Source organism: Oncorhynchus masou, chromosome 25 (genome assembly GCF_036934945.1).
Source record: "Oncorhynchus masou masou isolate Uvic2021 chromosome 25, UVic_Omas_1.1, whole genome shotgun sequence".
Classification (NCBI taxonomy): Eukaryota; Metazoa; Chordata; class Actinopteri; order Salmoniformes; family Salmonidae; genus Oncorhynchus; species Oncorhynchus masou.
Window position 1 is genome coordinate 35,256,875 of NC_088236.1, and position 26,885 is coordinate 35,283,759.

At 42.2% G+C, this 26,885-nt stretch overlaps 1 protein-coding gene across 5 annotated transcripts; it reads left to right on the top strand.

The window, feature by feature from the left end:
* The first annotated feature begins 13,040 nt into the window (after positions 1-13,040).
* On the top strand, positions 13,041-18,427 carry LOC135513553 (4-hydroxyphenylpyruvate dioxygenase-like). 5 transcript variants are annotated; one of them, XM_064936437.1, is made up of 15 exons: positions 13,041-13,087; positions 13,392-13,487; positions 13,654-13,680; positions 13,926-13,988; positions 14,325-14,429; positions 14,560-14,602; positions 14,731-14,813; positions 15,056-15,145; positions 15,234-15,337; positions 15,471-15,548; positions 16,647-16,809; positions 16,991-17,062; positions 17,168-17,290; positions 17,474-17,590; positions 17,781-18,427. In XM_064936437.1, the coding sequence occupies exons 2-15, from the start codon at positions 13,485-13,487 to the stop codon at positions 17,889-17,891; spliced, it is 1,182 nt and encodes a 393-aa protein (XP_064792509.1). In that variant the 5' UTR covers positions 13,041-13,087; positions 13,392-13,484; the 3' UTR covers positions 17,892-18,427. The 5 variants fall into 5 exon arrangements, with proteins under 5 accessions (XP_064792509.1, XP_064792506.1, XP_064792510.1 ...); XM_064936434.1 differs by having other exon boundaries at positions 13,047-13,175; XM_064936438.1 differs by having other exon boundaries at positions 13,047-13,175; positions 13,464-13,487.
* The last annotated feature ends 8,458 nt before the right edge of the window (positions 18,428-26,885 follow it).

A 26,885-nucleotide genomic window follows, 5' to 3' on the forward strand; every position in this document is an offset into this window, starting at 1 on the left:
GCGTTCTCTCTGCTCCCATCCTGATACTACCGACTACGGATGAACCATTTGTGGTGGAGGTAGACGCATCAGAGGTTGGTGTTGCAGCTGTCCTGTCTCAGAGGGGTGAAGACAAGAAGCTTCATCCGTGCGCTTTCTTCTCACACCGGCTTACCCCGACTGAGAGGAACTACGATGTGGGGGATCGTGAACTCCTAGCGGTTAAGATGGCATTGAAGGAATGGAGACACTGGCTCGAGGGGGCTTCTCACCCGTTTCAAGTGCTTACGGACCACAAAAATCTGGAGTATATCCAGCAGGCGAAGCGGTTGAACTCTAGACAAGCTAGATGGTCTCTTTTCTTCAATCGATTCCAGTTAATATATAATAATATAATAATATATCCCATTTAGCAGACGCTTTTGTCCAAAGCGACTTACAAGTCGGCTGGGGCCACTACTTTTACATATGGGTGGCCCTAGCGGGAATCGAACCCACGGGAATCGAACCCACGAAATCGAACCCACGACGCTTGGCGTTGCAAGCGCCATGCTCTACCGACTGAGCCACACAGAGCCACACAGAGCCACACAGAGTTGGTCAGTTTATCCTCACCTATCGGCCCGGGTCGAAGAATCTCAACCCGGATGCCCTGTCCCGAGTCTACGCTCCTGCCATTCGAGATGACACGGACATGCCTGTCCTTCCTGCTGCTAAGATTGTGTCTCCGATCTCGTGGCAAGTTGAGGATACCGTGAGACGTGCTCAAGCTAGCGAACCGGACCCGAAAGGAGGTCCTGCCAATCGGTTGTTTGTCCCCAAGGCAGTGAGGACTCAGGTCCTTCTGTGGGGGCACTCCTCTCGCCTCACCTGTCATCCGGGCGTAGGTCGCACCTTGGAGTTCATCCAGCGTAAGTTCTGGTGGCCTACCATAAGAGAAGACGTTGCCACTTTCGTCAATGCCTGTCCCGTGTGCTGCCAGGGCAAATCTTCTCACCTCCGCCCTCAAGGACTCCTTCACCCTTTACCTGTTCCCCACAGACCCTGGTCCCATATCTCATTGGACTTTATTACTGGACTTCCTCCATCCCATGGCAATACTACTATCCTAGTCATAATCGACAGGTTTTCAAAGGCGGCCAGGTTCGTCCCTCTGACTAAGTTACCTTCTGCCAAGGAAACGGCTGAGTTGGTAATTAATCATGTGTTCCGAGTCTTCGGCATTCCTCAAGATATGGTTTCTGACAGAGGTCCCCAGTTCGCCTCAAGGTTTTGGAAGGCCTTCTGCCAACTCATGGGGGCTTCTTCTGCCAGTCTATCTATCTCTATCATCTTTTTTGTGCTATTCCTACCATCTTTTGGATTTACTATTTTTGTATTGAAGGACTTCTCCTTTTTACTTTATTAAATACACCGTCTTAAGTACTGCTGTGTCTGCCTCATCTTCTGGGTTCTGCTGACTATTCGTGGCTCAGTTGGTTAAGTGACTGTTTCTCACTCCGGAGACCCAGGTTCATAACCGGGTCCTGACAGTTTACATATCTTTTAGGGGTTATTTGTCCAGAAAATTGGCATAAAACCCATATAAACTGTGTTTATAATTATATGACAATATTTTAGGTTGAAAATATTTCTGTAACACTTTTCTGATGTATAACATGCCTTAGGCCTACAAGCAGAGGAGGGGAAGCAATCTTTCCCCATTGAAAGCAGTGCAGCCAAACCTGATTTCATGGAATAACTTTATTTATTATAACTGGATTATAGCTTCCATCCAAATGTTGTGAATGGTATAAGTCACCAGTCAACTCCATTACACTCAAAAGGTACTTCAACTTGTGAATGCTAGCAATGGCTAGCTATGCTAGCATGTCTCCAGTCAACTCCATTACACATAAAAGTTAAGGTTGGTAGAAAATTCTCTGTGCATACACCAAACAGTACCCATCTTGTAACGGCTAATGGAGCACCACATTAGCCCGTTACAATATGCTAGCTAAATTACATGGTTCTGTTCACCACCTAAACTGGAACAGTGTATGGATGCATTGCCTATCACGCTACAATTCTGTAGAACATTTTTGACATGACTGTAAACTTCTATAGCGCCTGCTATTGCTTCAAAACATGTTTGTTGCTCTCAATGTTATCTTGAGCAATAGTTAGATGGTTAGTGAACCACGTAGCTAGTTAATAACCTTGCCAGAAGATACACTGACCCTACAGTTACGCTTGTTTACACTAAGCTGCACTGGGGTTGAAATCTGTGTTGCCAACTCCTCAGTAAAGAAAGTAGCTATTGGCTGTCCTAAATGTCACTAGAAGTCGCTCATGACATCATCACCTAATTTGCATAATTTGACATGTGCATGTAATTGTGATGGACGCTGTAGGAGAGAGGAATTCTGCAAAAATATCCTCCGAGTACAACGTAGAACACCAAATAATGCATGCAGAGCAGAATTAGGCCGATACCCACTAATTATCAAAATCCAGAAAAGAGCCGTTCCATAACCACCTAAAAGGAAGCGATTCCCAAACCTTCCATAACAAAGCCATCACCTACAGAGAGATGAACCTGGAGAAGAGTCCCCTAAGCAAGCTGGTCCTGGGGCTCTGTTCACAAACACAAACACACCCTACAGAGCCCCAGGACAACAACACAATTAGACCCAACCAAATCATGAGAAAACAAAAAGATAATTACTTGACACATTGGAAAGAATTAACAAAAAAACAGAGCAAACTAGAATGCTATTTGGCCCTACACAGAGAGTACACAGCGGCGGATTACCTGACCACTGTGACTGACCCAAAATTAAGGAAAGCTTTGACTATGTACAGACTCAGTGAGCATAGTCTTGCTATTGAGAAAGGCCGCCGTAGGCAGACATGGCTCTCAAGAGAAGACAGGCTATGTGCTCACTGCCCACAAAATGAGGTGGAAACTGAGCTGCACTTCCTAACCTCCTGCCCAATGTATGACCATATTAGAGAGACATATTTCCCTCAGATTACACAGATCCACAAAGAATTAGCAAACAAATCCAATTTTGATAAACTCCCATATCTACTGGGTGAAATTCCACAGTGTGCCATCACAGCAGCAAGATTTGTGACCCGTTGCCACGAGAAAAGGGCAACCAGTGAAGAACAAACACCATTGTAAATACAACCCACATTTATGTTTATTTATTTATTTTGTGTCCTTTAACCATTTGTACATTGTAAAAACACTGTATATATAATATGACATTTGTAAGGTCTTTATTGTTTTGAAACTTCTGTATGTGTAATGTTTACTGTTAATTTTTATTGTTATTCACTTTATATATTATCTACCTCACTTGCTTTGGCAATGTTAACACATGTTTCCCATGCCAATAAAGCCCTTGAATTGAATTGGAATAACGTCGTGGGAGAGACAAGAAGTGAGTAAAAAACACCCTAAATATGTTTCGAACTACAAATTAACTTTCTTCTGTCTATTCTGGGTTTTTTTTATGTCACAATTCCAACCCTCCTCCTTTATCCGGGCTTGGGACCGGCAAAAGTGACCCAAAAGAGACACTCTGGTTGAGTTACTTAGTTGTTTATTATTATTATTATTTTTTACATTTACATCCCGCCCTGAATGTAAACCAGGGCGGGATTAGTCAGCTGCGGCTTCCCGCATGCGCGATTCATTTGCAGTCGAGACGGGAGGAGTGAACATCTCCTGCTCTGACTGAACCTGGGAGGTACTGCTGCGCGAGGACTGGACCGCCTGTGAGTGCTTTGGGACGGGGTGGGGCCCACGGCAGCACCCGCTGCTCGTTGAGTAAGAACGATACGTGCTTTCACGTCAGAGTCTCCAAAAGTCTCTAATAACACCAGAAAAAGTATTTCAATCTTCTCAATAGAGCAGTGTGGATAAAGGTAAAATTTGCAGTACAGTAGCATATCCCACCCCTGCATTGAATTAGGTTCTCGGACCCATATCTCACACCTGCTCAGTATAAACAAGTGTAAAGGCAGGGTCGGTATCTTCTGCCAAGTTCACAGCCTAGAATAGATGTATTATAGAAATCCAGTGAATATGAAGGGCAGCAGGTAGTCTAGTGGTTAGAGGCAAGCCAGCAATCAAAGGTTTGCCAGTTCGATCCTGGGTCTGACAGGAAAAATCTGGTGGGAAGTGAGCTGGCAACAGGAGGGTTGCTGGTATCAAATCCTGGATGTCATTGCCTGCTGTTGTGCCATTGAGCAAGGCACTAAACAGCTCTCTGGGTGCCCAGTGTGGCAGCCCCCCGCACCTCTCCGAAACCTGTATGTGTGTCTTTCAAGAAGTTTGGTTTAAAGTGGAACTCAATTTTTGGTTGGCAATTGACCAATAAATTGACCTTAATATTTGCAAGTTAAATTGTCATGGGCATTGGGATGCAAAGTGAAAGTTTGAAATCTTTGGTGTAAGATCCTGCCATGTATCATGTTGTTTATTTTCTTTGCAGTGTCTTCCACTGACTTCTGTTATAGTGATAACTATTGAAGTAAGTACTATCTGTGATATTTAATTTTTCAAGTCGTTTGTATGGCATTGTGTGCAATCTTTGACATTTAAATACCGCCATTATCTATTGCAGGTATATACTATAATACTCCCCCTCTCAGAGCCAACAACATGGCCAACACATTTCTGACTTGTTTGCCGAAGGTTGGTGGGTTCCACTCTCCTATAAACTTACAAGAATGAAAAGAGATGAGAATCTGGAAGATTTCACCTTTGACATTGCTCAAGCTGATCCAAGAACCATTGCAAACACTGGAGATGGCATTTTAAATTGGAGGAGAATAAGTCAGTTGTTATGGAATTTGAGTAGCTTTTTATAGCAGTAAAATCATTAGGTATATAATGTACTGTGGTCTCCCTTTGATTATGTGTTTGATATAATGTGACTTATGCTTATAAACTTACCAATAGACTTATACAAACATACTGTACATACAGATGGTATTGCACGTAGCTAAGTAGATTATGTCCTGTAGAAATGTCCGGTAGATAGTTTTTGTTTGCCGGATGACACTAGTGTTTGTAGGTTGTTGTCCTCAGATCCTCAAAAAGTTCTACAGCTGCACCATCGAGAGAATCCTGACTGGTTGCATCATTTCCTGGTATGGCAACTGCTCAGACGACCGCAAGGCACTATAGAGGGTAGTGCGAACGGCACATCACTGGGGCAAAGCTTCCTGCCATCCAGGACCTTTATACCAGGCGGTGTCAGAGGAAGGCCCTAAACATTGCCAAAGACTCCAGCCACCCTAGTCATAGACTGTTCTCTCTGCTACTGCACGGCAAGCGGTACCGGAGCACCATGTCTAGGTCCAAGAGGCTTCTAAACAGCTTCGCCCCCAAGCCATAAGACTCCTGACCACCTAAGCAAAGATAGGCTACTGTATTACGTTTTGCAGCTGTATCACATGATTTATTGCTTTATTGCTGAATATAAAACGTGATAGGATGTATTGTGCCTACCCCTCATTAGGCTATATACTGTTCGATCAAATAGAAACTCCAGATAAAAATGTGTTTCCTTTTTGCAGGTGCAGATTTACAGCATAGATTAACAGCAGAGTGGAATATCCATCATGGCAGTTTTCATTGACAGATTTTGTGAGATTTTTGCAGTTGCAGTACACTGATAATGCTGATTTTTGAGGCCATATCCAGTTCAATTCCCTCTGTCTCCCATCAAGGTCAGTAAAATGGCTGATTATGTATATTTATGTATGAAATGGGGGTGTAGAAGACAATTGCTGGAGAGCTTCCCTTTGTGACATGACAGGAGGCTGTAAAGCCAACAATGGTGCCTGCCTGATGAGATGTAGGGCGCAAATGTACAATATAAAGTCATTTTGAATGGTGTTTAACTTGATTAACCAATAGTTCTCATTGTGATTCATAAGTAAGTAGCTGTATTCAGAATCATAAACAACATTTGTTTGAAATCCCCTTTTATTATGACAAAAAGGTTCGGTGACTGCTTATAAAATTAGACTACAGAAAATAATCCTGCAGCAACAGGAAGTGTGAATTATTATGTGTATATTAATGGACAATTTTGTAGGGGTTGATACATTGAGGGAAAAGCCTTTTTAAATCTCCTGCAGGAACGTGCTGCTGCACAGGGTGATAAGATGAAGATCCTACATCTGTATGACTTCCCAGTTCCCTTTGTTTCTTTTTTTCTTTAGCCTTTATTTAACCAGGTAGGCCAGTTGAGAACAAGTTCTCATTTACAACTGTGACCTGGCCAAGATAAAGCAAAGCAGTGCGACACAAACAACAACACAGAGTTCACCATGGGATAAACAAACGTACAGTCAGTAACACAATAGAAGAATCTATGTACAGTGTGTGCAAATGTAGAAGAGTAGGGAGGTAAGGCAGTAAATAGGCCATAGTGGTGAAATAATTACAATTTAGCATTAACACTGGAGTGAATATATATGTAGAAGATAATGTGCAAGTAGAGATACTGGGGTGCAAAAGAGCAACAAAAAAAATATTTTTTTAAATCAATGTTTATTTCTTACGTGCGCCGAATACAACAGGTAAACCTTACAGTGAAATGCTTACTTTCAGGCTCTAACCAATAGTGAAAAAAAGGTATTAGGTGAACAATAGGTAGGTAAAGAAATAAAACAACAGTAAAAAGACAGTGAAAAATAACAGTAGCGAGACTATATACAGTAGAGAGGCTACATACAGACACTGATTGAGGTAGTATGTAGATATGGTTAATGTAACTGCATATATGATGAACAGAGAGTAGCAGTAGTGTAAAAGAGGGGGTGGTGGGTGGTGGGACACAATGCAGTATAGGGATGAGGTAGTTGGGTGTGCTATTTACAGATGGGCTGTGTATAGGTACAGTGATGGGTAAGCTGCTCTGACAGCTGATGCTTAAAGTTAGTGATGGAGATATAAGTCTCCAGCTTCAGTGATTTTTGCAATTCGTTCCAGTCATTGGCAGCATAGAACTGGAAGAAAAGGCTGCCAAATAGGTGTTGGCTTTGGGGATGACCAGTGAAATATACCTGCTGGAGTGCGTGCTATGGTGACCAATGAGCTGAGATAAAGCGGGGCTTTACCTAGCAAAGACTTATAGATGACCTGGACCAGTGGGTTTGGCAACAAATATGTAGCGAGGGCCAGCCAACAAGCGCATACAGGTCGCAGCGGTGGGTAGTATATGAGGCTTTGGTGACAAAACAGATGGCACTGTGATAGACTACTTCCAATTTGCTGAGTAGAGTGTTTGAGGCTATTTTGTAAATGACATCGCCGAAGTCAAGGATCGGGAGGATAGTCAGTTTTACGAGGGTATGTTTAGCAGCATGAGTGAAGGAGGCTTTGTTGCAAAATAGGAAGCTGATTCTAGATTTAATTTTGGATTGGAGATGCTTAATGTGAGTCAGGAAGGAGAGTTTAGTCTTTATTTTATACCTTTATTTAACTAGACAAGTCAGTTAAGAACAAATTCTTATTTTCAATGACGGCCTAGGAACAGTGGGTTAACTGCCTGTTCAGGGGCAGAACGACAGATTTGTACCTTGTCAGCTCGGGGGTTTGAACACCTAGGTATTTGTAGTTGTCCACATATTCTAAGTCAGAACCGTCCAGAGTAGTGATGCTAGGCGGGCAGGCGGGTGCGGGCAGCAATCGGTTGAAAAGCATGCATTTAGTTTTACTTGCGTTTAAGAGCAGTTGGAGGCCACAGAAGGAGTATTGTAGGGCATTTACCCTCGTTTGGTGGTTTATTAGCACAGTGTCCAAAGAAGGGCCAGATGTATACAGAATGGTGTCGTCTGCGTAGAGGTGGATCAGAGAATCACCAGCAGCAAGAGCCACATCATTGATATATACAGAGAAAAGAGTCGGCCCGAGAATTGAACCCTGTGGCACCCCCATAGAGACTGCCAGAGGTCTGGACAACATGCCCTCCGATTTGACACACTGAACTCTATCTGAGAAGTAGCTGGTGAGCCAGGCGAGGCAGTCATTTGATAAACCAAGGCTATTGAGTCTGCCGATAAGAATGTGGCCAGGTCAATGAAAACGGCTGCACAGTACTGTCTTTTATCGATGGCGGTTATGATATTGTTTATATCGTAATTGGTCCTTCAGTCCTTTACCACTGATGAACCTTCTACCTAAAAACACCTGTTAATCACTTATAGATTGCATCAGTCATTTCATGCTGTCAAATGAACCTTTATTGATTTATGTTCGTCTTTATTAAATGTTTCTTGTTGTAGTACAATATGTTCACTACAGCCCTACGACCTGGTCATCCAGTGCCATCCCCTCATTTGTACCTCTTTTTTTCCCTCTGACATCTGTTGCAGCCTTAAAACTCCCATCAGACAAGTATGTTCAGTTGTTACTCAAAGTTCTAAATGTGACGTGTAGCTGCACTTGAACACAAGGATGCAAAGCAGTGAGTGAGCAACGGGTATCTCTGTTTATTGTTCACCTTGTGAAGTGTATTGTTCTAATGATATTGAAGTGTTACAGTCTTATTTGACTCCTTTTGAGTGCAACCCAGACCCCTGAGGAATTCACATCCAGTTCTCTAGTCTCACTCAATTATACAGATATTTCATGTTGTCATTTACGTTTTAGTCATTTAGCAGACACTCTCATCCAAATCAAATCACATTTTATTGGTCACATACACGTGTTTAGTAGATGTTATTGTGGTTCTAGCGAAATGCTTGTGTTTCTAGCGCCAACAGTGCAATAATGACAAGTAACAAGTAATATCTAACAATTTCACAACATTACACAATACACAGAATTCTAAGTAAAGGAATGGAATTAAGAATATATAAATATATGGACGAGCAATGTCAGTGGCATAGACTAAGATACAGTAGAATAGGATAGAATACAGTATAAACACATGAGATGAGTAATGCAAGATATGTAAAACTTATTAAAGTGACTAGTATTCCACTTATTAAAGTGGCCAGTGATTTCAAGTCTATAGGCAGCAGCCTCTAATGTGCTAGTGATGGCTATTTAACAGTCTGATGGCCTTGAGATAGAAGCTGATTTTCTTTTTCCCAGCTGTGATGCACCTGTACTGACCTCGCCTTCTGGATGATAGCGAGGTGGACAGGCTGTGGCTCGGGTGGTTGTTGTCCTTAATGGTCTTTTTGGCCTTCCTGTGACATCGGGTGACCTGGAGGCCAGGTAGTTTGCCGACCGCAACACCCTACAGGAGCAATTAGGGTTAAGTGCCTTGCTCAAGGGCACATCGACACATTTTTCACCTCATCGGCTTGGGATTCAAACCCGTGACCTTTCGGTTACTGGCCCAATGTTCTTAACCGCTAGGCTACCTACTACCGTCCATTATTTAACATTCTGTATCACTTTTTAAAGTTACATTTCACTATATCCCTCGCAGCACACACAAATGACAATAATACAATTGTTTACTGTAATCTTGAGCATGGTTCTTTGGAGGCTCTAGACTAGAGAGAAGGTTTCAGTGTGATTTGTGAAGCGCATTGTAAATCTCAGCTGTGATCCTAGAGCAGAATTGTTTTATTTATCTTTCCATACACCATGTGAACTATATACCATGTGAACTATTTCTATGATTGAAACAGGTTTTTGAAACAAAGTAATTAAAAATTTACCCCATTTCTATTAGCTTATTCTAAGTTGTTGCAGCCCTTTCAGGAGGTACCGCTTAAAACAAGTTAAGAATTAGAAATCAAATAGACTGAAAATATGAACAGATCTAACATAGCCATATAGTTAATATGGAACAGAAGTAAAAGTAGTACTTCACTTGATGTAAAAAATATCATGTAAACAACAGCATCCCACCTGATTTTGAGCATTCAACTCAGCATGTCTGTGTGGCTGGCTGCACTGACATCAGATAAGGCATCTTATGAGAAGGTAACATGTAGCCTATGACAACTCTCCAAATTCCTTTTGGGTCAATCTATTATCTCTGTCAGCAATTACATTTTATCCAATTCAATGCAACTGTGTGAGTTTCCTGTCTGAGCTTTGGTGCGGAGAGGCTTTTTGCAATTGAGACGTGGGGGGCAGCTAGGTGGCAGAGGTCCACAGGACTGATGGTACTTGGGGCTCCGAAAAGAGAGAACATGGAAGTGTGGATCCTTGAAGTGAGGCAGAGAACTGTTATCCCTCGAGGAGCTCAAGGTCTCTGATTTAGAGCGAGGCCCGAGGACAATAGGGGGACATGTCTTCGGGGTGAGAGTTGTCATGGTTCGGCTCAGAACTCTGGTCTTACCAGAGCCCAGTAAGGGTGCTGCTGGAGACTTCTTTTTCTTCTCAAGACTCCTGGTCTCTGGCTGCTTTGCTTGATACATCCGTTGGAGTATATTGTGGGAGTATGTTTGCCTGTTCGGCACCTTGGACTCAAGACTCTTCAGAGCCTGGTCTGTGTAAGCTTGCATTTCTATCTGCAGTTGGGTGATCTGCTCTTTAAACTCATCCCTCAGTGCTTCATTACTGGCCTCCAGCTCATGTTGAAAAACCGCTATAAGCTCCTCCCTTTTGACATCCATCTCACCGGTACGCTTGTCTGCTTTCTCTGTGTTTTCTGGGCCGTTCACCTTTGCCATCTCCAGCTCTCTGCTTTTGACCATCTGAACGAGTTCCAGAATGCCATTCCTCGGGACGTTCATGCCCACCTGTGATTTGACTTGCTTGCGCACCTGCTGGAAAACAGACTGCATCTTTGCTTGAGTTGTCCTCTCTGCAGGGATGCGGTCCTCCGCGCTTTCGTCACTGAGACTGACAGAATTAATCAGGAGAGAGATGGGTTGAGAAATGTCCACTGCTTTGTCAAGAGACTCTTCTCCATCCTGTTCTCCTGGTGTCCCTGCATCCAGTTGCTGTGGTGGTTTGTATAAAGATAACTCACTCATTGTTATTCCTCAACTTTCTGCTTGGTCCGTGCTGCTGTATTGTTTTTCCACACTGAGTAGTGATCTGTAAACTCAGTGACTGTACACTGTTCTGTAAGCCCTGCGACTAGGAGGGTCTTAATTGTCCGAGGTGTTGCTTCTTTCCCCTAAGGGTGCTATTTGTCATGGGAATACACTGCAATCTGCCTCATATTCAGTTATATGAATAGTTCTTACAAACCGTTTTCACAGGCCTTTGTATTTAAAGTGTACAATCACTTTTGTATTTTCTAATAGTTTGGATACATTACGCTAGGTGGTAATAACAGCATTTGTAACACCTATATGATTAATTATTCTCTGTCTCATGTAACTATTTCATGCCCAATTGTCTAACTCTGGTTTTTGTAAATGGCCCAAGCCAATTATCCCAGGCTATCAAACTGACATAAGTATTTGTTTTTACTAAGCTGCCTGAATTGAACATATTTGGATGATGTATTTGTATTATGTTGTTATACATCAATTGTGAATTAGGCAATAATGTAATGGTTGTGCCTTTTCTGGATCAGTTAAGTTACACCATTGAATTAGCAGAAATCAGTAGGCCTCGTGTCTAGACCATGACTAATCATACTTTCTTTTAATATACAGAATGTAAAGATCAACCGTCTACCACTCCAACATCACACTGTTGTGTAAGCAGCACCGTCTTCATTTACTGTCTCTAATTGCGTCTCTTGACAGCAAAAAGGCCCCTGGTAACAGAGATAAACAAACTCCATCAGGGACAGTTGCTGAAGGTGTCAAATGCTCATTACTGTGACATTGCACTTTCATTAGTCTGTGGTGCTAAAAGAGAATTGATAGAACAATATCTGTTCTACAAACAGTATCTGTGTTTTACAGAATATCTGCGTATATATTGTTACACCAGAGAGCGTTCATGTGATAGTCTTGCATGGTAAAGTGTCACTTATGAATACAGGGGGTCAGTCAGTGTAAAGACCCTGTGTTTGAGGGAAATTACAGGGTTATGAAATGCATTGCTTTCGTTGATTGACTTCATCTTATTCACTCCCATTGAAACATAAGGACACACACACACATATCTAATGATCACTTTGACAAGATACAACCTATTGTTCTGTTGAGGCTGTCAAACTTAAGCCGCTCAAAATCCAAGAAGCAAAGAATAGCTCGAGAGGTGTCCCTTTCTGCAGGACAATCTGTCAAATATCTTCTTCTTTAGGAATAATTAGCTTTTCGGCAGCCTTTCTGTTCCATTTCCACACTAGGGATACTTGCTTTCCTCATTTATGCAGGAATTTAACCAATTTGTTGACATCACTTTCTTAAGACACAGACTACTAGTTCAATTGAGGAAATGAGCTCTAGTGTAGTAGTGTATCATATTCACTACTATGTACATCAGTTGGGAGGGCTGTCAATATTGTCACATTGGGCAAAAGTACATCAGGCAACATTGTCATTCACACACAACAATAGATCAATTGAAAACCGCTGGAATAACCATGTTTGTCACACCCTGACCATAGTTTGCTTTGTATGTTTCTATGTTTTGTTTGGTCAGGGTGTGATCTGAGTGGGCATTCTATGTTGGATGTCTTGTTTGTCTATTTCTATGTCTGGCCTGATATGGTTCTCAATCAGAGGCAAGTGTTAGTCATTGTCTCTGATTGGGAACCATATTTAGGTAGCCTGTTTGGTGTTGGTTTTTGTGGGTGATTGTTCCTGTCTCTGTGTTTTGCACCAGATAGGGCTGGTTTGAGGTTTCACGGTTCTTGTTTTGTTAGTTTATTCATTCATGTATAGTGTCTTTTTAAATTAAACATGAATAACCACCACGCTGCGATTTGGTCCGCCTCTCCTTCACCTCAAGAAAACCGTTACAATGTTCATACAAACGTTGATGATAATGGTTTTGTAAAGAATGATACAGAAGATATAAAACATTGTCATACATTAACAGATGACTAATGAAGAGGGGTAGGGGGAGACTATTGAGGCCTACCAATGGTTTGTTTCTGCAATGTGAAAATTGTGGCAACTGCTCCATACATATGTCCAAATAAACAGCCAATAGGAGACATGTACGAGCGAACCTCCTCTCGAGACTAAATACGAACACATGGCCTGACTAGAAAATATTGTGAGTGCATTTTCTGTCTTTGCATAGTTTCAGTTTAAAAATAACAATTTCGTTTTTAATAACTTTCTCCGGTATTTGAGAAGAGAAGGTAAGTGCATTTTTTTTCGCATATCACTTTTTGTTATATGTGATGTATGCACCTAATTTATGTGATGCACCTAAAGAAACTTCTAGTATGAAATGTATTCCAAGCGTAGAGTCAAGCGTACCATTATATTTTTTTTAAACATATATATTGGGATGAGAAATTATTGCGTAACCTCTCTATCACCGCATACTTCCGTGTACTCTTCTCCTCGAACAGCGGCAGGGCGTGGAACTTCGTTCTGAACGTTTAAATGCTTGCCTTAATTGTACTGAGTTTATTTTCAAGCAGTTGAAAGCCGAAGGGTACAAGATGGTAAGAGAAAATATATATTCATTCGAAAAGTGTTACATTTTTATTATTTAGATACATTTGTCAGTTATTGACTTTATAATTACTATTTCACATTCCAAGATGTATTAGTCGTTGGAATGATGATCTTAAACCTTATGCTGATGTGTAATGTTTTGTATCTATTTAGACTACCTACACAGACAGAGGTGAACATGTAAGTCCTTCAATTAATACTCTTTGTGAATAGATATTTTAATGAACACACCATACTTTTTTATGGATATGTATTTTAACTAGTTCAAAGAATGATTTAAAAAATGTAACTAGACTACCAATATGTTTAAATATGCATAATCGTTCTTACATTTATTATTTTCTAATTGCTGTCATATGGACTGATGTATGCTAGATGTATCCCCCTCACATACCCGTATTAAATTGTTCTGGTTTTGTTCGAAGCACGACCATGGCAAGTTCATCTGTTTCGACCACATCACATTCTGGGTTGGTAATGCCAAACAGGTATGAAGCTCATATGCTGATTTTAAATAGTTTTGCATGTTACATTTTTCCTGAACATTCTCAAAGTTAGAGGACTATTCACTGAGGGGGATGGCTATTGGCTCTTTTAAGGGGTGGAGGGACAATAGGCATGAAACCTCAGTAGACCCCAGCATCCTCTAATTTGATCCAGATGTTTTCCCACTCCATCACCAAGGGGTGGCGCTCCCAGCACACCAGTCCTTTACATTACAACAACACACTGTATAGAAATTGTGTTAAAGTTTTGTGCCTAAACAGTAAATGTACAAGTGTTTGGTTGTGAGTGCCAATGGTGTTTTTCTTCTGTTTCAACAGGCAGCATCTTACTATTGTAACAAGCTTGGATTTGAACCGTTGGCCTACCAGGGTTTAGAGACAGGCTGCCGTGACGTGGTGTCTCATGTGGTCAAACAAGGCAAGGTGAGCAGAGCATTGCAGCATATCCTGAATTAATTATGGCACATGTTAATAATAGATTGTAACTTGTTTCAAGTGATGGAAGTTCCGTGGTTGTCCATCATGTAACTTTTGGGCTTTTTGTCTTTCCCAGATTATGTATGTATTCGCGTCCGCCCTCAATCCTGGAAACAAAGGTACACTATGGCAAAAACGTCACCGTTCATATGGTTAAATATTATGAGATTGGTTGTCACTGACTAGTGTGCTACTTCACTCACTTTGATTTTAATATACTGCACTTTTGTCCATCTGCCTTATTCAGAAATGGGGGAGCATTTGGTGAAGCATGGGGATGGCGCCAGGGACATTGCATTCACTGTGGAGAACTGTGATTACCTTGTGCAGGTATCAAAGCATGCTTGCTATTTAATCCAAAATATCAGCTTTTTCTGGAATGAGAAGAATGCTTCTTTACTAATGAGATGGGTTGAAAATATTATTAAGGATTGCAATCTTTTTCTTGGATTCATTGAAAAGACGCATATATAGGAGGATAATATAGGATAATTATTTTAATAGGATAATTATTTTAATCTTCCTAGATCTTTATCACATGTGCATATGTTTCTGTCTATTATACTCTTTAGAAAGCCAGAGAGCGTGGTGCCATCATATTGAAAGAACCGTATGTACTGGAGGACAATTATGGCAGTGTTAAGCTAGCTGTTCTCCAGACGGTAAGTCAGTCAACATCTGCTGAAACTGAGCAGAGGAAAGTAGATTTACAGTATGCTCTAGATTTGGGATTTTCTCTTATCACTATAGTATGGGGACACAACACACACATTTGTGGAGAGGACAGCCTACAAAGGGCTTTTCCTCCCAGGGTTCCATCCTCCTCTCCACCGGGACCCCTTGTTGGCCAAGCTGTGAGTATGAGCAATTATACCTGGTGTTAGAGATGAGATTAGCTTTTATAGATCATTGTAAACGAGACAGCGTTTGAATGACTGTTTCAGTTAAGCAGTTGGCGTCACTCTGAAGCTTTATCTAACATTACAGACCCAGTGGATTACTGAACTTCATTGACCACGTTGTGGGGAACCAGCCGGATGATGAAATGGTGCCTGTGGTGGAATGGTAAGGCATTGTCTAGGTCCAGATTAGAGGATTTACAACACTTACATTTGAGTCATTTAGCAGATGGTGTTATCCAGAGTGACTTACAGGAGCAATTAGGGTTAAGTGCCTTGCTCCAGGACACATCAACAGATTTTTCACCTAGTCAAGGATTTGTACCAGTGACCTTTCGGTTGCTTGCCCAACGCTCTTAAACGCTAGGCTACCTGCTGCCCTACTATTACACGTCCTGGAATGTACATCTTGTTCCAGACAAAAACATCCATGGATATCCGTTTCCTCCTCAAAAAAAACTACCACACACTAATCGCAATATAAAAAAACAGCAGTCTATAGACAACATTTTAGGGTTCATTTGACATTCTCTAGAATGTTTTCCATCCAATGCAAGTAAAGCCAAGTTGACCGCTCTTCACGTTTCTCCATACAGCAGTGGTTTGGTTGGTGGATAGATGGGTGGATGGGGACGTGTCTGTATTACGTAACCCAGGTGTCACACCCTGACCATAGTTTGCTTTGTATGTTTCTATGTTTGGTCAGGGTGTGATCTGAGTGGGCATTCTATGTTGGATGTCTTGTTTGTCTATTTTATGTCTGGCCTGATATGGTTCTGAATCAGAGGCAGGTGTTAGTCATTGTCTCTGATTGGGAACCATATTTAGGTAGCCTGTTTGGTGTTGGGTTTTGTGGGTGATTGTTCCTGTCTCTGTGTTTGCACCAGATAGGGCTGTTTTTGGTTTTCCACGTTTATTGTTTTGTAGTGTTCGTGTTTATCTTTTTTTTATTAAACATGAATCAATATAACCACGCTGCGTTTTGGTCCGCCTCTCCTTCACCACAAGACAACCGTTACACCAGGCTGTTTGGCATAGGTCAGAGACTAATATTACTTAGCAGTTTTTGAGCTGGGTCCCAGGGGCTCCCCACATCTGGAGTCAATTAGAGGTCCGCCATGCAGCTCTGAGATGAAAAACAGGGATGGGTTTGATCTCTAAAGGGAAGGCCCAAGGATTAGGGCCTTGGGATAGATATAGTGTAGTCTCTCACCTATCCATTCAACACACAAAGATTCCTGAGTAGTAGGTTCTGTTTCCATAGGTACCAGAAGAACCTGCTCTTCCACCGGTTCTGGTCTGTGGATGACAAGCAGCTGCAGACAGACTTCAGTGCACTGCGCTCCATCGTTGTGGCCAATTATGAAGAGACAGTGAAGATGCCCATTAATGAGCCAGCCATGGGAAAACGCAAGTCCCAGATCCAGGCAAGTCATATGCCTTGTTATTCAATATATTAAGTATGTCAAGAGGTATTTACTTATGTAACAAAGACATACAAATGTCCTCCGTTCACATATATTTAGTACTGTACCTTTTAAGAAACGTAGCATTACAAAAAAGTCAAGTGTAGAGCTTGTACCTTGCTAAACTCACTGGATTTAACAGGAGTATGTGGAATACTACGGTGGCCCAGGTGTCCAGCACATCGCCATGAACACATCAGACATCATCACTGCAGTAAGTCTTTTCACAAATAAAGGCTAAGCTCAACCTGGTCACTATAATATACACATCAATGGAAGATGAAAGCTTGGTGTGGTTAGTGTATTCTCCTTGTTGTAGATCCGTAACCTGAAGGAGCGTGGCATGGAGTTCATGTGTGTGCCAGACACCTACTACCAGCTGCTGAGAGAGAATCTCCAACACTCCCAAGTCAGGATCACTGAGGACCTGGACATTCTGGAGGTCAGACACAACTTTCCCTGCTGTTTGAATACATTTTCCAATTATTTATTATAGTTAATTTATCCAAATACCTGATAGTTAAATGCATAAGGATGGTAATTACAATCAGTTAATTTGAAGTTTCATGCTCGGTTCTTAGCTTTTCAGCCTGATAAGCACTTTTATGTCCTGTTGCTTTGACAGGAGCTGAAGATCTTAGTGGATTTTGATGACAGTGGCTACCTGCTCCAGATCTTCACCAAGCCTGTTCAGGACCGTCCCACGGTGTTTCTGGAGGTCATTCAGAGACACAACCATCAGGTGAGAGGAGCATGAAATATCATAGAGCATTACAAATGAAACCATATTAAACCATTATGATTTTAAGAATATGAGCTTTCTTAGTTTATTGAAAAATCAATTTGTAGTATGTAGTGATGATAAAGGTGGATGTGCAGGTCTACATTTAGACTGAAAATGATGTAAAAACATGTCTTTGTACTCTTCCAAGGGCTTTGGTGCAGGCAACTTCAAGGCTCTTTTCGAAGCCATCGAGGCAGACCAGAATGCTAGAGGGAACTTGACTATCCTGACCCCTAATGGTGTGTCTAACCATATTTGAGCCTGCAAATAATTTGTTCAATGATTTATTGGAGAGCTGTATCTACACAGTATATATAAATTGAATTATGATTGACAGTCCTTGTGGAGTCAAACGTAAGGAACGATTGTTCATTATTAGAATAATACAGTGATGCTTTAAAAAGAACATACTAAATCATTTTGACTTGAAGCCAAATTGTTATATTTGTTTTTGTGACTGATCAGAATCAGATATGTTGATGTACAATACATACAGTAGCAACAGCAACAGAGCAGACATCATTATATAATTTGAGCCAGCTATATCATTTAGCATTAAATGGCTTTATTTTTATGTGACCTCACTCTGTAGTCTTAGCTTTATATTGTCTTATTTGCTTTATTTCTGAAAAAATAATAACAAATAAACCAGAACCTAACCAGGAGGGAGGTAATAAACTACAACTCAAAATAATGCATAGTAAGAACACACAAATGCCAGTTATTTGTATCCTTTCACTTCAAACTGTTACTTTTAGCATTTGTATTCAATTGTAATAAAACAATTGATCTGCATTGAGACTCAATCATTCAGTTTGTTTGTATTTGAGAGAACTTATCAAACATATGTAACATCAATTATAAATATACAGTTTCACTCTGTCTTAAAAATAAATACCTGAGAAAACAATTACCATAAGAACCCAGTAAAAGGCTTGACACAAACTGAATACATCGCCATTAGCTCTCATGTACACATAACTCATGTCCATATTTGCACAACAAACCATCTTTCCAGGTCAAGGTATTTTCATACCCCACCCTGTACTTTTAAATGCTAAAGGAGCACAGAGCCCGCCCCCGGTGTGTGGTTATGTCAGGAACTGTTTAAATTATTGTTTTAAAGTTAACATTTTGTATCGCTTGTTATAGTGCCACCATGTGGTCAATTGGCATGGCATTCCATGAGAGGCTGTGGCCCTTTACCTTCATGCAAGGTTGCAACCTCCTAGGCCTTACCATCTCATGGGAATAGGCTTTCTTTTGCTGCTTGAACCCACAATAACAGTTGTGACCCCATTAGTGTATCAGTTTCCCACCCCAGCGACAGTATGTTAATAACAGCTCTGTAGTAAAGGGCATGCCAGGCGGTGTCAGAGGTGGGCCCAAAAGGTTGTCGAGGACTCCGGCCACCCTGGTCGTGGACTGTTGTCTCTGCTACTGCACGGCAAGCGGTACTGGAGGGCCAAGTCTAGGTCCAAGAGGCTTCTGAGCAGCTTCTACCCCCAAGCCATAAGACTACTGAACAGATAATAAAATGGCTACCCAGACTACTTGCACCCCCCCCCCTCTCTTTTACGCTGCTACTACTGTTTTATCTATGCACTTTAACTCTACATGTACATATTACCTCAACTAACCGGTGCCCCCGCACTGTATCGGTATATAGCCTCACTATTGTTATTCTACTGCTGCTCTTCAGTTATTTGTTACTTTATTTATTTTATTTTTAAACTGCATTGTTTGTTAAGGGCTTGTGAGTAAGCATTTCACTGTAAGGTTGTACCTGTGGTATTCGGGGCATGTGACAAATAACATTGTAGTTGATTTGATGTGTTATGAGGGGGACCCAGAGAGTGTCACTGAGCCAGCTGAAGCCATTGTCTTGCTGCAGCAGCCTGTCATAGGTGACATGTAGCTCCTTGGCGTCCCCCTCACCCAGGCCATCCCTCCAGACACTGTGGAGGACATCCAACTCATGGTGAGAACGATGACAGAGGCAGGGACTGACCGAGGAGACAGGGGAGGGTGTGGCTCTCTGCAGTGACCTTTGCAATCGCCTCATTTTGTTATTCATTTTTTTATTTCACCTTTATTTAACCAGGTAGGCTAGTTGAGAACAAGTTCTCATTCACAACTGTGACCTGACCAAGATAAAGAAAAGCAGTGTGACACAAACAACAACACAGAGTTACACATGGAATAGATTGGCAGAAGATGAATGTGCAGGTAGTGATACTGGGGTGCAAAGGAGCAAAATAAATAAATACCAGTATGGGGATGAGGTATGTAGATAGATGGGCTGTTTACAGATGTGCTATGTACAGGTGCAGTGATCTATAGCCCATCCCACCACCTCATCCCCATACTGTTATTTTATTTATTTTGCTCCTTTGCACCCCAGTATCTCTACTTGCACACTCATCTTCTGCACATGTATCACTCCAATGTTTAATTGCTATATTGTAATTATTTAGCCACTATGGCCTGTTCATTGCCTTACCTCCCTTATCCTTCCAGGTAGAACCAAAAGGGTTCTTCAGAGGGTTCTCCTGTGGGGACAGCCGCATAACTCTTTTAGGTTCTAGATAGCACCTTTTTTTCTAAAGCGCTATCTAGGGGGAATTTCCTGTGTTCTCTTGGTCGGGATTAAGTCCCTCCCGGGTGTCCGTGGGGTCTAGGGAGCGGGGAGGATATCAAAATATTTCTGCAGCATTGAAGGTCCCCAAGAACACAGAGGAACTCTGGAGCTTTGTAAGAGTGAGCATCGGGTTCTTGGTCACCTCCCTGACAAAGGCCCTTCTCCCCCGATTGCTCAGTTTGGCCGGGCGACCAGCTCTATGACGAGGCTTGGTGGTTCCAAACTTCTTCCATTTAAGATTGATGGAGGCTACTGTGTTCTTGGGAACCTTCAATGTTTTGGTAGCCTTCCCCAGATCTGTCAACTGTGGGACCTTATATAGACCGGTGTGTGCCTTTCCAAATCATGTCCAATCAATTGAATTTACCACAGGTGGACTCCAGTCAAGGATGATCAATGGAAACAGGATGCACCTAAGCTCAATTTCGAGTCTCATAGTGTCTGAATACTTATGTACGTAAGGTATTTCTGTTTTATTTTTAATAAATGTGCAACAAAATATTTTTCACTTTGTAATTGTGGAGTACTGTGTGTAGATTGATGAGGAAAACATTTTATTGAATACATTTTAGAACAAGAGTTACATAGCAAAATGTGGAAAAAGGGAAGGTACTGGAATACTTTCCGAATGCACTGTACCTTGTCAATTATGAACTCCCATCAGTCAGTCTCTGCAGAGGATTGGTGTCCTGAATGTAGAGACACCATATGTGTATTAAACAATGTCTCTTGTTTCATAAACACAAGATTGAATTATCTGTTGGAAAAATACTAATGAACATAGTAGTAGAGATGTATCATTTGCAGAGACTCAGTTTTGGAGGGTGTGCTCATCACTGCCCACTGGCAATGTCCAAGGGCTGTAAAGTCCAACAAGGAGCCGGAAGTACAACATTTTGCTTTCTTCTGAGCATAAGAGTCAGATGGAGCAACCTCCTGGTGAATAAACACTCCAGGGTTCCCGTAATGTAGGAGACATAAAAAGTCAATTGAAAATCATAAATCCTAATCTTTTATCACATTTATTGATAGTAGTTACCAATCAATCAAATGTATTTATAAAGCCCTTGTTACATCAGATGTCACAAAGTGTTAGGTATGCATAACTGTCTGTAAGGGAGTCAAGCGCAGGAGAGCAGAAGTTGGGGAGTCAAAGGAGCCTTTTATTTCGGCGAACAAAACACACGGCACTAAGAACACTAAACACAATATGGGTTGACATAACCCAGCGCAAACCAGTCTAGCGTGCACATACACGAAACAACAAACAATTCCACACACAGACATGGGGGGGAACAGAGGGTTATATACACGTCTGATACTGAGGGAATTCAAACCAGGTGTGTAGGAAGACAAGACAAATGGAAAACTGAAAGGTCGATCGGCGATGGCTTGAAAGCCGGTGACACCCGAACAAGGAGAGGCACCGACTTCAGCGGAAGTTGTGACAGTACCCCCCCCCCCCCTCCCACCTTGAAGCGCAGCTGCAGCAGCGCGCCGACACCGGCCTCGGGGACCACCCAGAGGGCGAGTTGCAGGGAGGTCCGGATGGAGACGGTGGAACTCCTCCCAACACGTCCTCCACCGGAACCCAGCATCTCTCCTCCGGACCGTACCCCTCCCACTCCACGAGGTACTTTAAGGCCCCCGCACCTTCAGTCTCCTCAGGACTTTGAAAGGCCCCACAAACCGCGGACCCAGAATCAGGCAGGGCAGGCAGAGGGGCAGGTTCCGAACACCGTGGCCTCACTGCGGTGACGGTCTGTACTGACTTTCTGGCGCAGCACGGCGCACTGAAGGTGAACATGGGCGGCGTCCCATGTCTCCTCAGCGCGGGAGCTTCGGTCTGACTCTGATGCCAAGGAGCCAGAACCGGCTGGTACCCCAGTACGCACTGGAAGGGGGAGAGGTTAGTGGAGGAGTGGCGAAGACGTGCGTTAACAAGGCCTCCGCAGTCTGTAGGGCCGTAGGGAGACCGGGCAGAGGAAGGAGACGGCAGGACTTAGAGAAACGATCCATAACAACCAGGATTGTGGTGTGAAGAAGGTCCTAGGCTGGCGTGGTTACACGTGGTTTGCAGTTATGAGGCCGGTTGGACATACTGCCAAATTCTCGAAAACAATGTTAGAGGTGGCTTATCGTAGAAAAATTAACATTACATTCTCTGGCAACAGCTCTGGTGGACATTCCTCAATTCAGCATGCCAATTGCATGCTCACTCAAAACTCTGTGGCAATGTGTTGTGTGACAAAACTGCACATTTTAGAGTGGCCTTTTATTGTCCCCAGCACAAGGTACACCAGAAATGCTCACGAACAGGGATTTTAAACAAATTTGTGCACAACATTTGAGAGAAATAAGCTTTTTGTTCTCATGGAACATTTCTGGGATTTTTTATTTCAGCTCATGAAACATGGAACCAACACTTTACATGTTGCAATAATATTTTTGTTCGGTGTATTTTCTAATTGCCCGAGATTGACATAGTTTTCAACACCACAATATATAGGCTAAGGGCCCGAGGTCGGTATGCTTTGTTTGTTGGTTGTGTGTGCATTGGCATAGAAACCTGTTGGTGGAAAATTTGTTGCAAATATTTTATATAATTATAAATATGGCCTCAAAATGTTGGAAATTGGATTTCCCCCTAGCTGATCATTGTCTGCAGCCGGCTCTGATCTGTAGTAAAACAGACAGGGAGAGTAAGTTTGTCTGTGGTGGTCGGCAAACCCTCAACCTTCTGGCCTGTAGCCTCATGTGGCATCAACTGTGCCACAAAAGCATGCTGAAGTGGCAAAGTCGATGTCCACGTTTATAAACGCAGGGTCTGTACAGTTATTTATGTGTGGTCTTAAACATTATTTTGAGTTAATTATTTGAGGAGGAGGGTGTTCAATTTATTTTACAGTACAAGGGGAGGGTTATGTGAACACATTTTTAACAGTGTGGAGGTTGGGGGAATTTTCGATCTGTCCCTTACCTGGCTGGTCTTGACCATTCCTATATCTACTACCTCAGTTGAAAAAACATTCTCCATCCTGAAACATATTAGGACCGACTGTCAGCCTTGGCTTTAACCTCAATGAGAAAATAAGCCTCAGTATTTTGTCTGTTGCTATTTGCTAATAATCTTTTTGATATAATGCGTGTGAAACATTGTTGCATTTAAACTTTAGATCTCGGTTATTTTGTGTGCTGATCTACTGGTTTATTATTTGGTGCTGAAATAGCGGAGGCAGCGCGCCTGTTTCCTTTGCTCTGGCTCGCAGTTCGTGGTCCTGAATCAATAGTTAGGCCTATGTGTGGTTGAATTTATTCTGCCACTGTGTGAGTGTGACTGTTGTCTTCTGGAACTGTGAAACAATGTATGGCATTTCGGCCTCATATATCACAGTGGTTTATGAATGCATTTCTAATGGGATTATAGAGTAGTCTAAACAACGCAATTATCACAACATAAATTGATATGGCTTTTTTTCCTGACTTGGTTCCCCGGTGATCTACACACACCGCTACTGTTGATGTGTCACTGTTGTTGATGTGTCACTGTTGTGTCTGTGTGCTGTCTCTGTGTGAGCTGCAGCCCAAAGCACAGCTCAGATGATTTTGTCATCAAAAAGCATTGTTTCTAAACTGAAGGCCAAGGTCTAAACTGAAGGCCAAGGTCACAGTTTGCCACTGCAGGTTAACATTCACAAGGCCCCTGCGCCAGATGGATTACCAGAACACATACTCAGGGCATGCGCTGATCAGCTGGCAACTGTCCTCACTGACATGTTCAACATCTCCCTGACCCAGTATGTAATACCTACATGTTTCAACCAGACCACCATAGTCCCTGTGTCCAAAAACACCGAGGTAACCTGTCTAAATGAATATCCCTCCGTAGCACTCTGTACACATCTGTAGGCATGAAATGCTTTGAAAGGCTGGTCATGGCTCACATCAACACCATCATCCCAGACACCCTGGACTCACTCCAATTCACATACCGCCCCAACAGGTCCACAGATGACGCAATCTCTACTGCACTCCACACTGCAAACTTCCAACTGGACAAGAGGAACACCTACGTGAGAATGCTGTTCATTGACTATAGCTCAACATTCAACACCATAGTGCCCTCCAAGTTCATCACTAAGCTCAGGACCCTGGGACTGAACACCTCCCTATGCAACTGGATCCTGGACTTCCTGACGGCCGGCCCCAGGTGTTGAAGGTAGGCAACAACACATCCACCACATGGACCCTCAACACTGGGGCCCCTCCGTGTTGTGTACTTAGTCCCCTCCTGTACTCCCTGTTCACCCACGACTGCATCGCATGACTCCAACACCATCATTACATTTGCTGATGATACGACGGTGGCCTGATCCCCGAAGACGATAACATAGCCTATAGGAAGGAAGTCAGTGACCTGGCAGTGTGGTGCCAGGGCTACAACCTCTCCCTCAACTCAGCAAGACAAAGGACGTAATTGTGGACTAACGGAAATGGAGGGCGGAGCACGCCCCCATCCACATTGACAGGGCTGTAGTGGTGTGGCTCGAGAGCTCTTTTGATTCATCACATACGCTGCTGCTACTGTTTATTATCTATCCTGTTGCCTAGTCACTTTAACCCTACCTATACAGTGCCTTCAGAAAGTATTTACAACCCTTTACATTTTCCACATTTAGTTGTGATACAGCCTGAATTTAAAATGTATTAAATTTAGATTTTTTTCACACAATACCCCACAATGTCAAAGTGGAATTATGTTTTTGAAATGTTTGCTAATTAAATAAAAAGGAAAAGCTGAAATGTCTTAACCCCTTTGTTATGGCGAGCATAAAAAAGTTTGGGAGTAAAAATGTGCTTAACAAATCATACAATAAGTTGGACTCTGTGTGCAATAATAGTGTTGAACATAGTCCTCCAAAAATTCTCATCTCTGTACCCCAAACATACAATTATCTGTAAGTTTCCTTAATCGAGCATTGAAATTCAAACGCAGAGACCAGGGAGGTTTTCCAACCAATGCCTTGCAAAGAAGGGCATCTATTGGTAGATGAATGATACCATTCCATTTATACCAGTCCATCCATTACCACAAGCCCGTTCTCCCCAATTAAGGTGCCACCAGCCTCCTGTGGCAATACACCCAGTCACTACAAAGATACAGGCGTCCTTCCTAACTCAGTTGCCGGAGAGGATAGAAACCGTTGAGGGATTTCACCATGAGGCCAATGGTAACTTTCAAAGTTACAGAGTTTAATGGCTACTCATAATTACAGGAGGCCTGTACAGAATAAAACATATTCCAAATCCAGCATAACACATCCATATTTTCAAGCACAGTGGAGGTTACATCATATTATGGGTATGCTTGTAATCATTAAGGACAGGGGAGTTTTTCAGAATAAAGTTAAGCACAGGCCAAATCCTAGAGGAAAACCTGGTTCAGTCTGCTTTCAACCAGACACTGGGAGATTAATTCACCTTTCAGCGGGACAATAATTTAAAACACAAAGCCAAATATACACTGGAGATGCTTACCAAGAAGACAGTAAATGTTCCTGAGTGGCTGAGTTAAAGTTTTCATTTAAATCTACTTGTAAATCTATGACAAGACCTGAAAACAGTTGTCTAGAAATGATCAACAATCAATTTGATTGTCAAGCGTTGCACAATCCAGGTGTGGAAAGATTTTAGAGACTTACCCAGAAAGACTCAGCTGTAATTGCTGCCAAAAAGCATTTTTACAAAGTATTGGGAGTGTGAATATTTATGTAAATATTTTATGTATTTCATTTTCAATACATTTTCCAACATTTCTAACAACAAATGTTGTCTTTGTCATTATGGGCTATAGAGTGTACATGAGAAAAATGTCTCCCATTTTGAATTTAGGCTGTAACAACAAAACATGGAGTAAGTCAAGCACAGGAGGTTGGTGGCACCTTAATTGGGGAGGATGGGCTAATGGTATTGTAACAAGTGCGCTAAGAGTCGGGAAGATAGTTCAGGGAGTGAGTGTTTCAATAAATAAACTGCAACTAAATACTAAACAAGAACCACAAACAATGCACAGACATGACACTGAAACAGAAACAGTGATGCCTGGGAAAGGAACCGAAGGGAGTGACATATATAGGGAAGGTAATCAGGGAAGTGATTGAGTCCAGGTGAGTCCGATTCTTTTCACCTTTATTTAACCAGGTAGGCCAGTTGAGAACAAGTTCTCATTTACAAGCGACCTGGCCAAGATAAAGCAAAGCAGTGCGACACAAACAACAACACAGAGTTACACATGGAATAAACCAACGTACAGTCAATAACACAACAGAAAAGTCTATATACAGTGTGTGCAAATGAGGTAAGATTAGGGAGGTAAGGCAATAACGTATTGGCGAAGTAATTACAATTTAGCAATTAAGCACTGGAGTGACAGATGGTGATGATGATGCGCAGGTGTGCGTAACGAGGGTGACAGGTGTGGGCCATAACGAGCAGTCTGGTGACCTAGAGGCCGGAGAGGGAGCACACGTGACAGGTATCAAATACTTTCCATTCGCTCCATTCCAGCATTTTATTATGAGCCGTTCTCCACTCAGCAGCCTCCACTGAAGT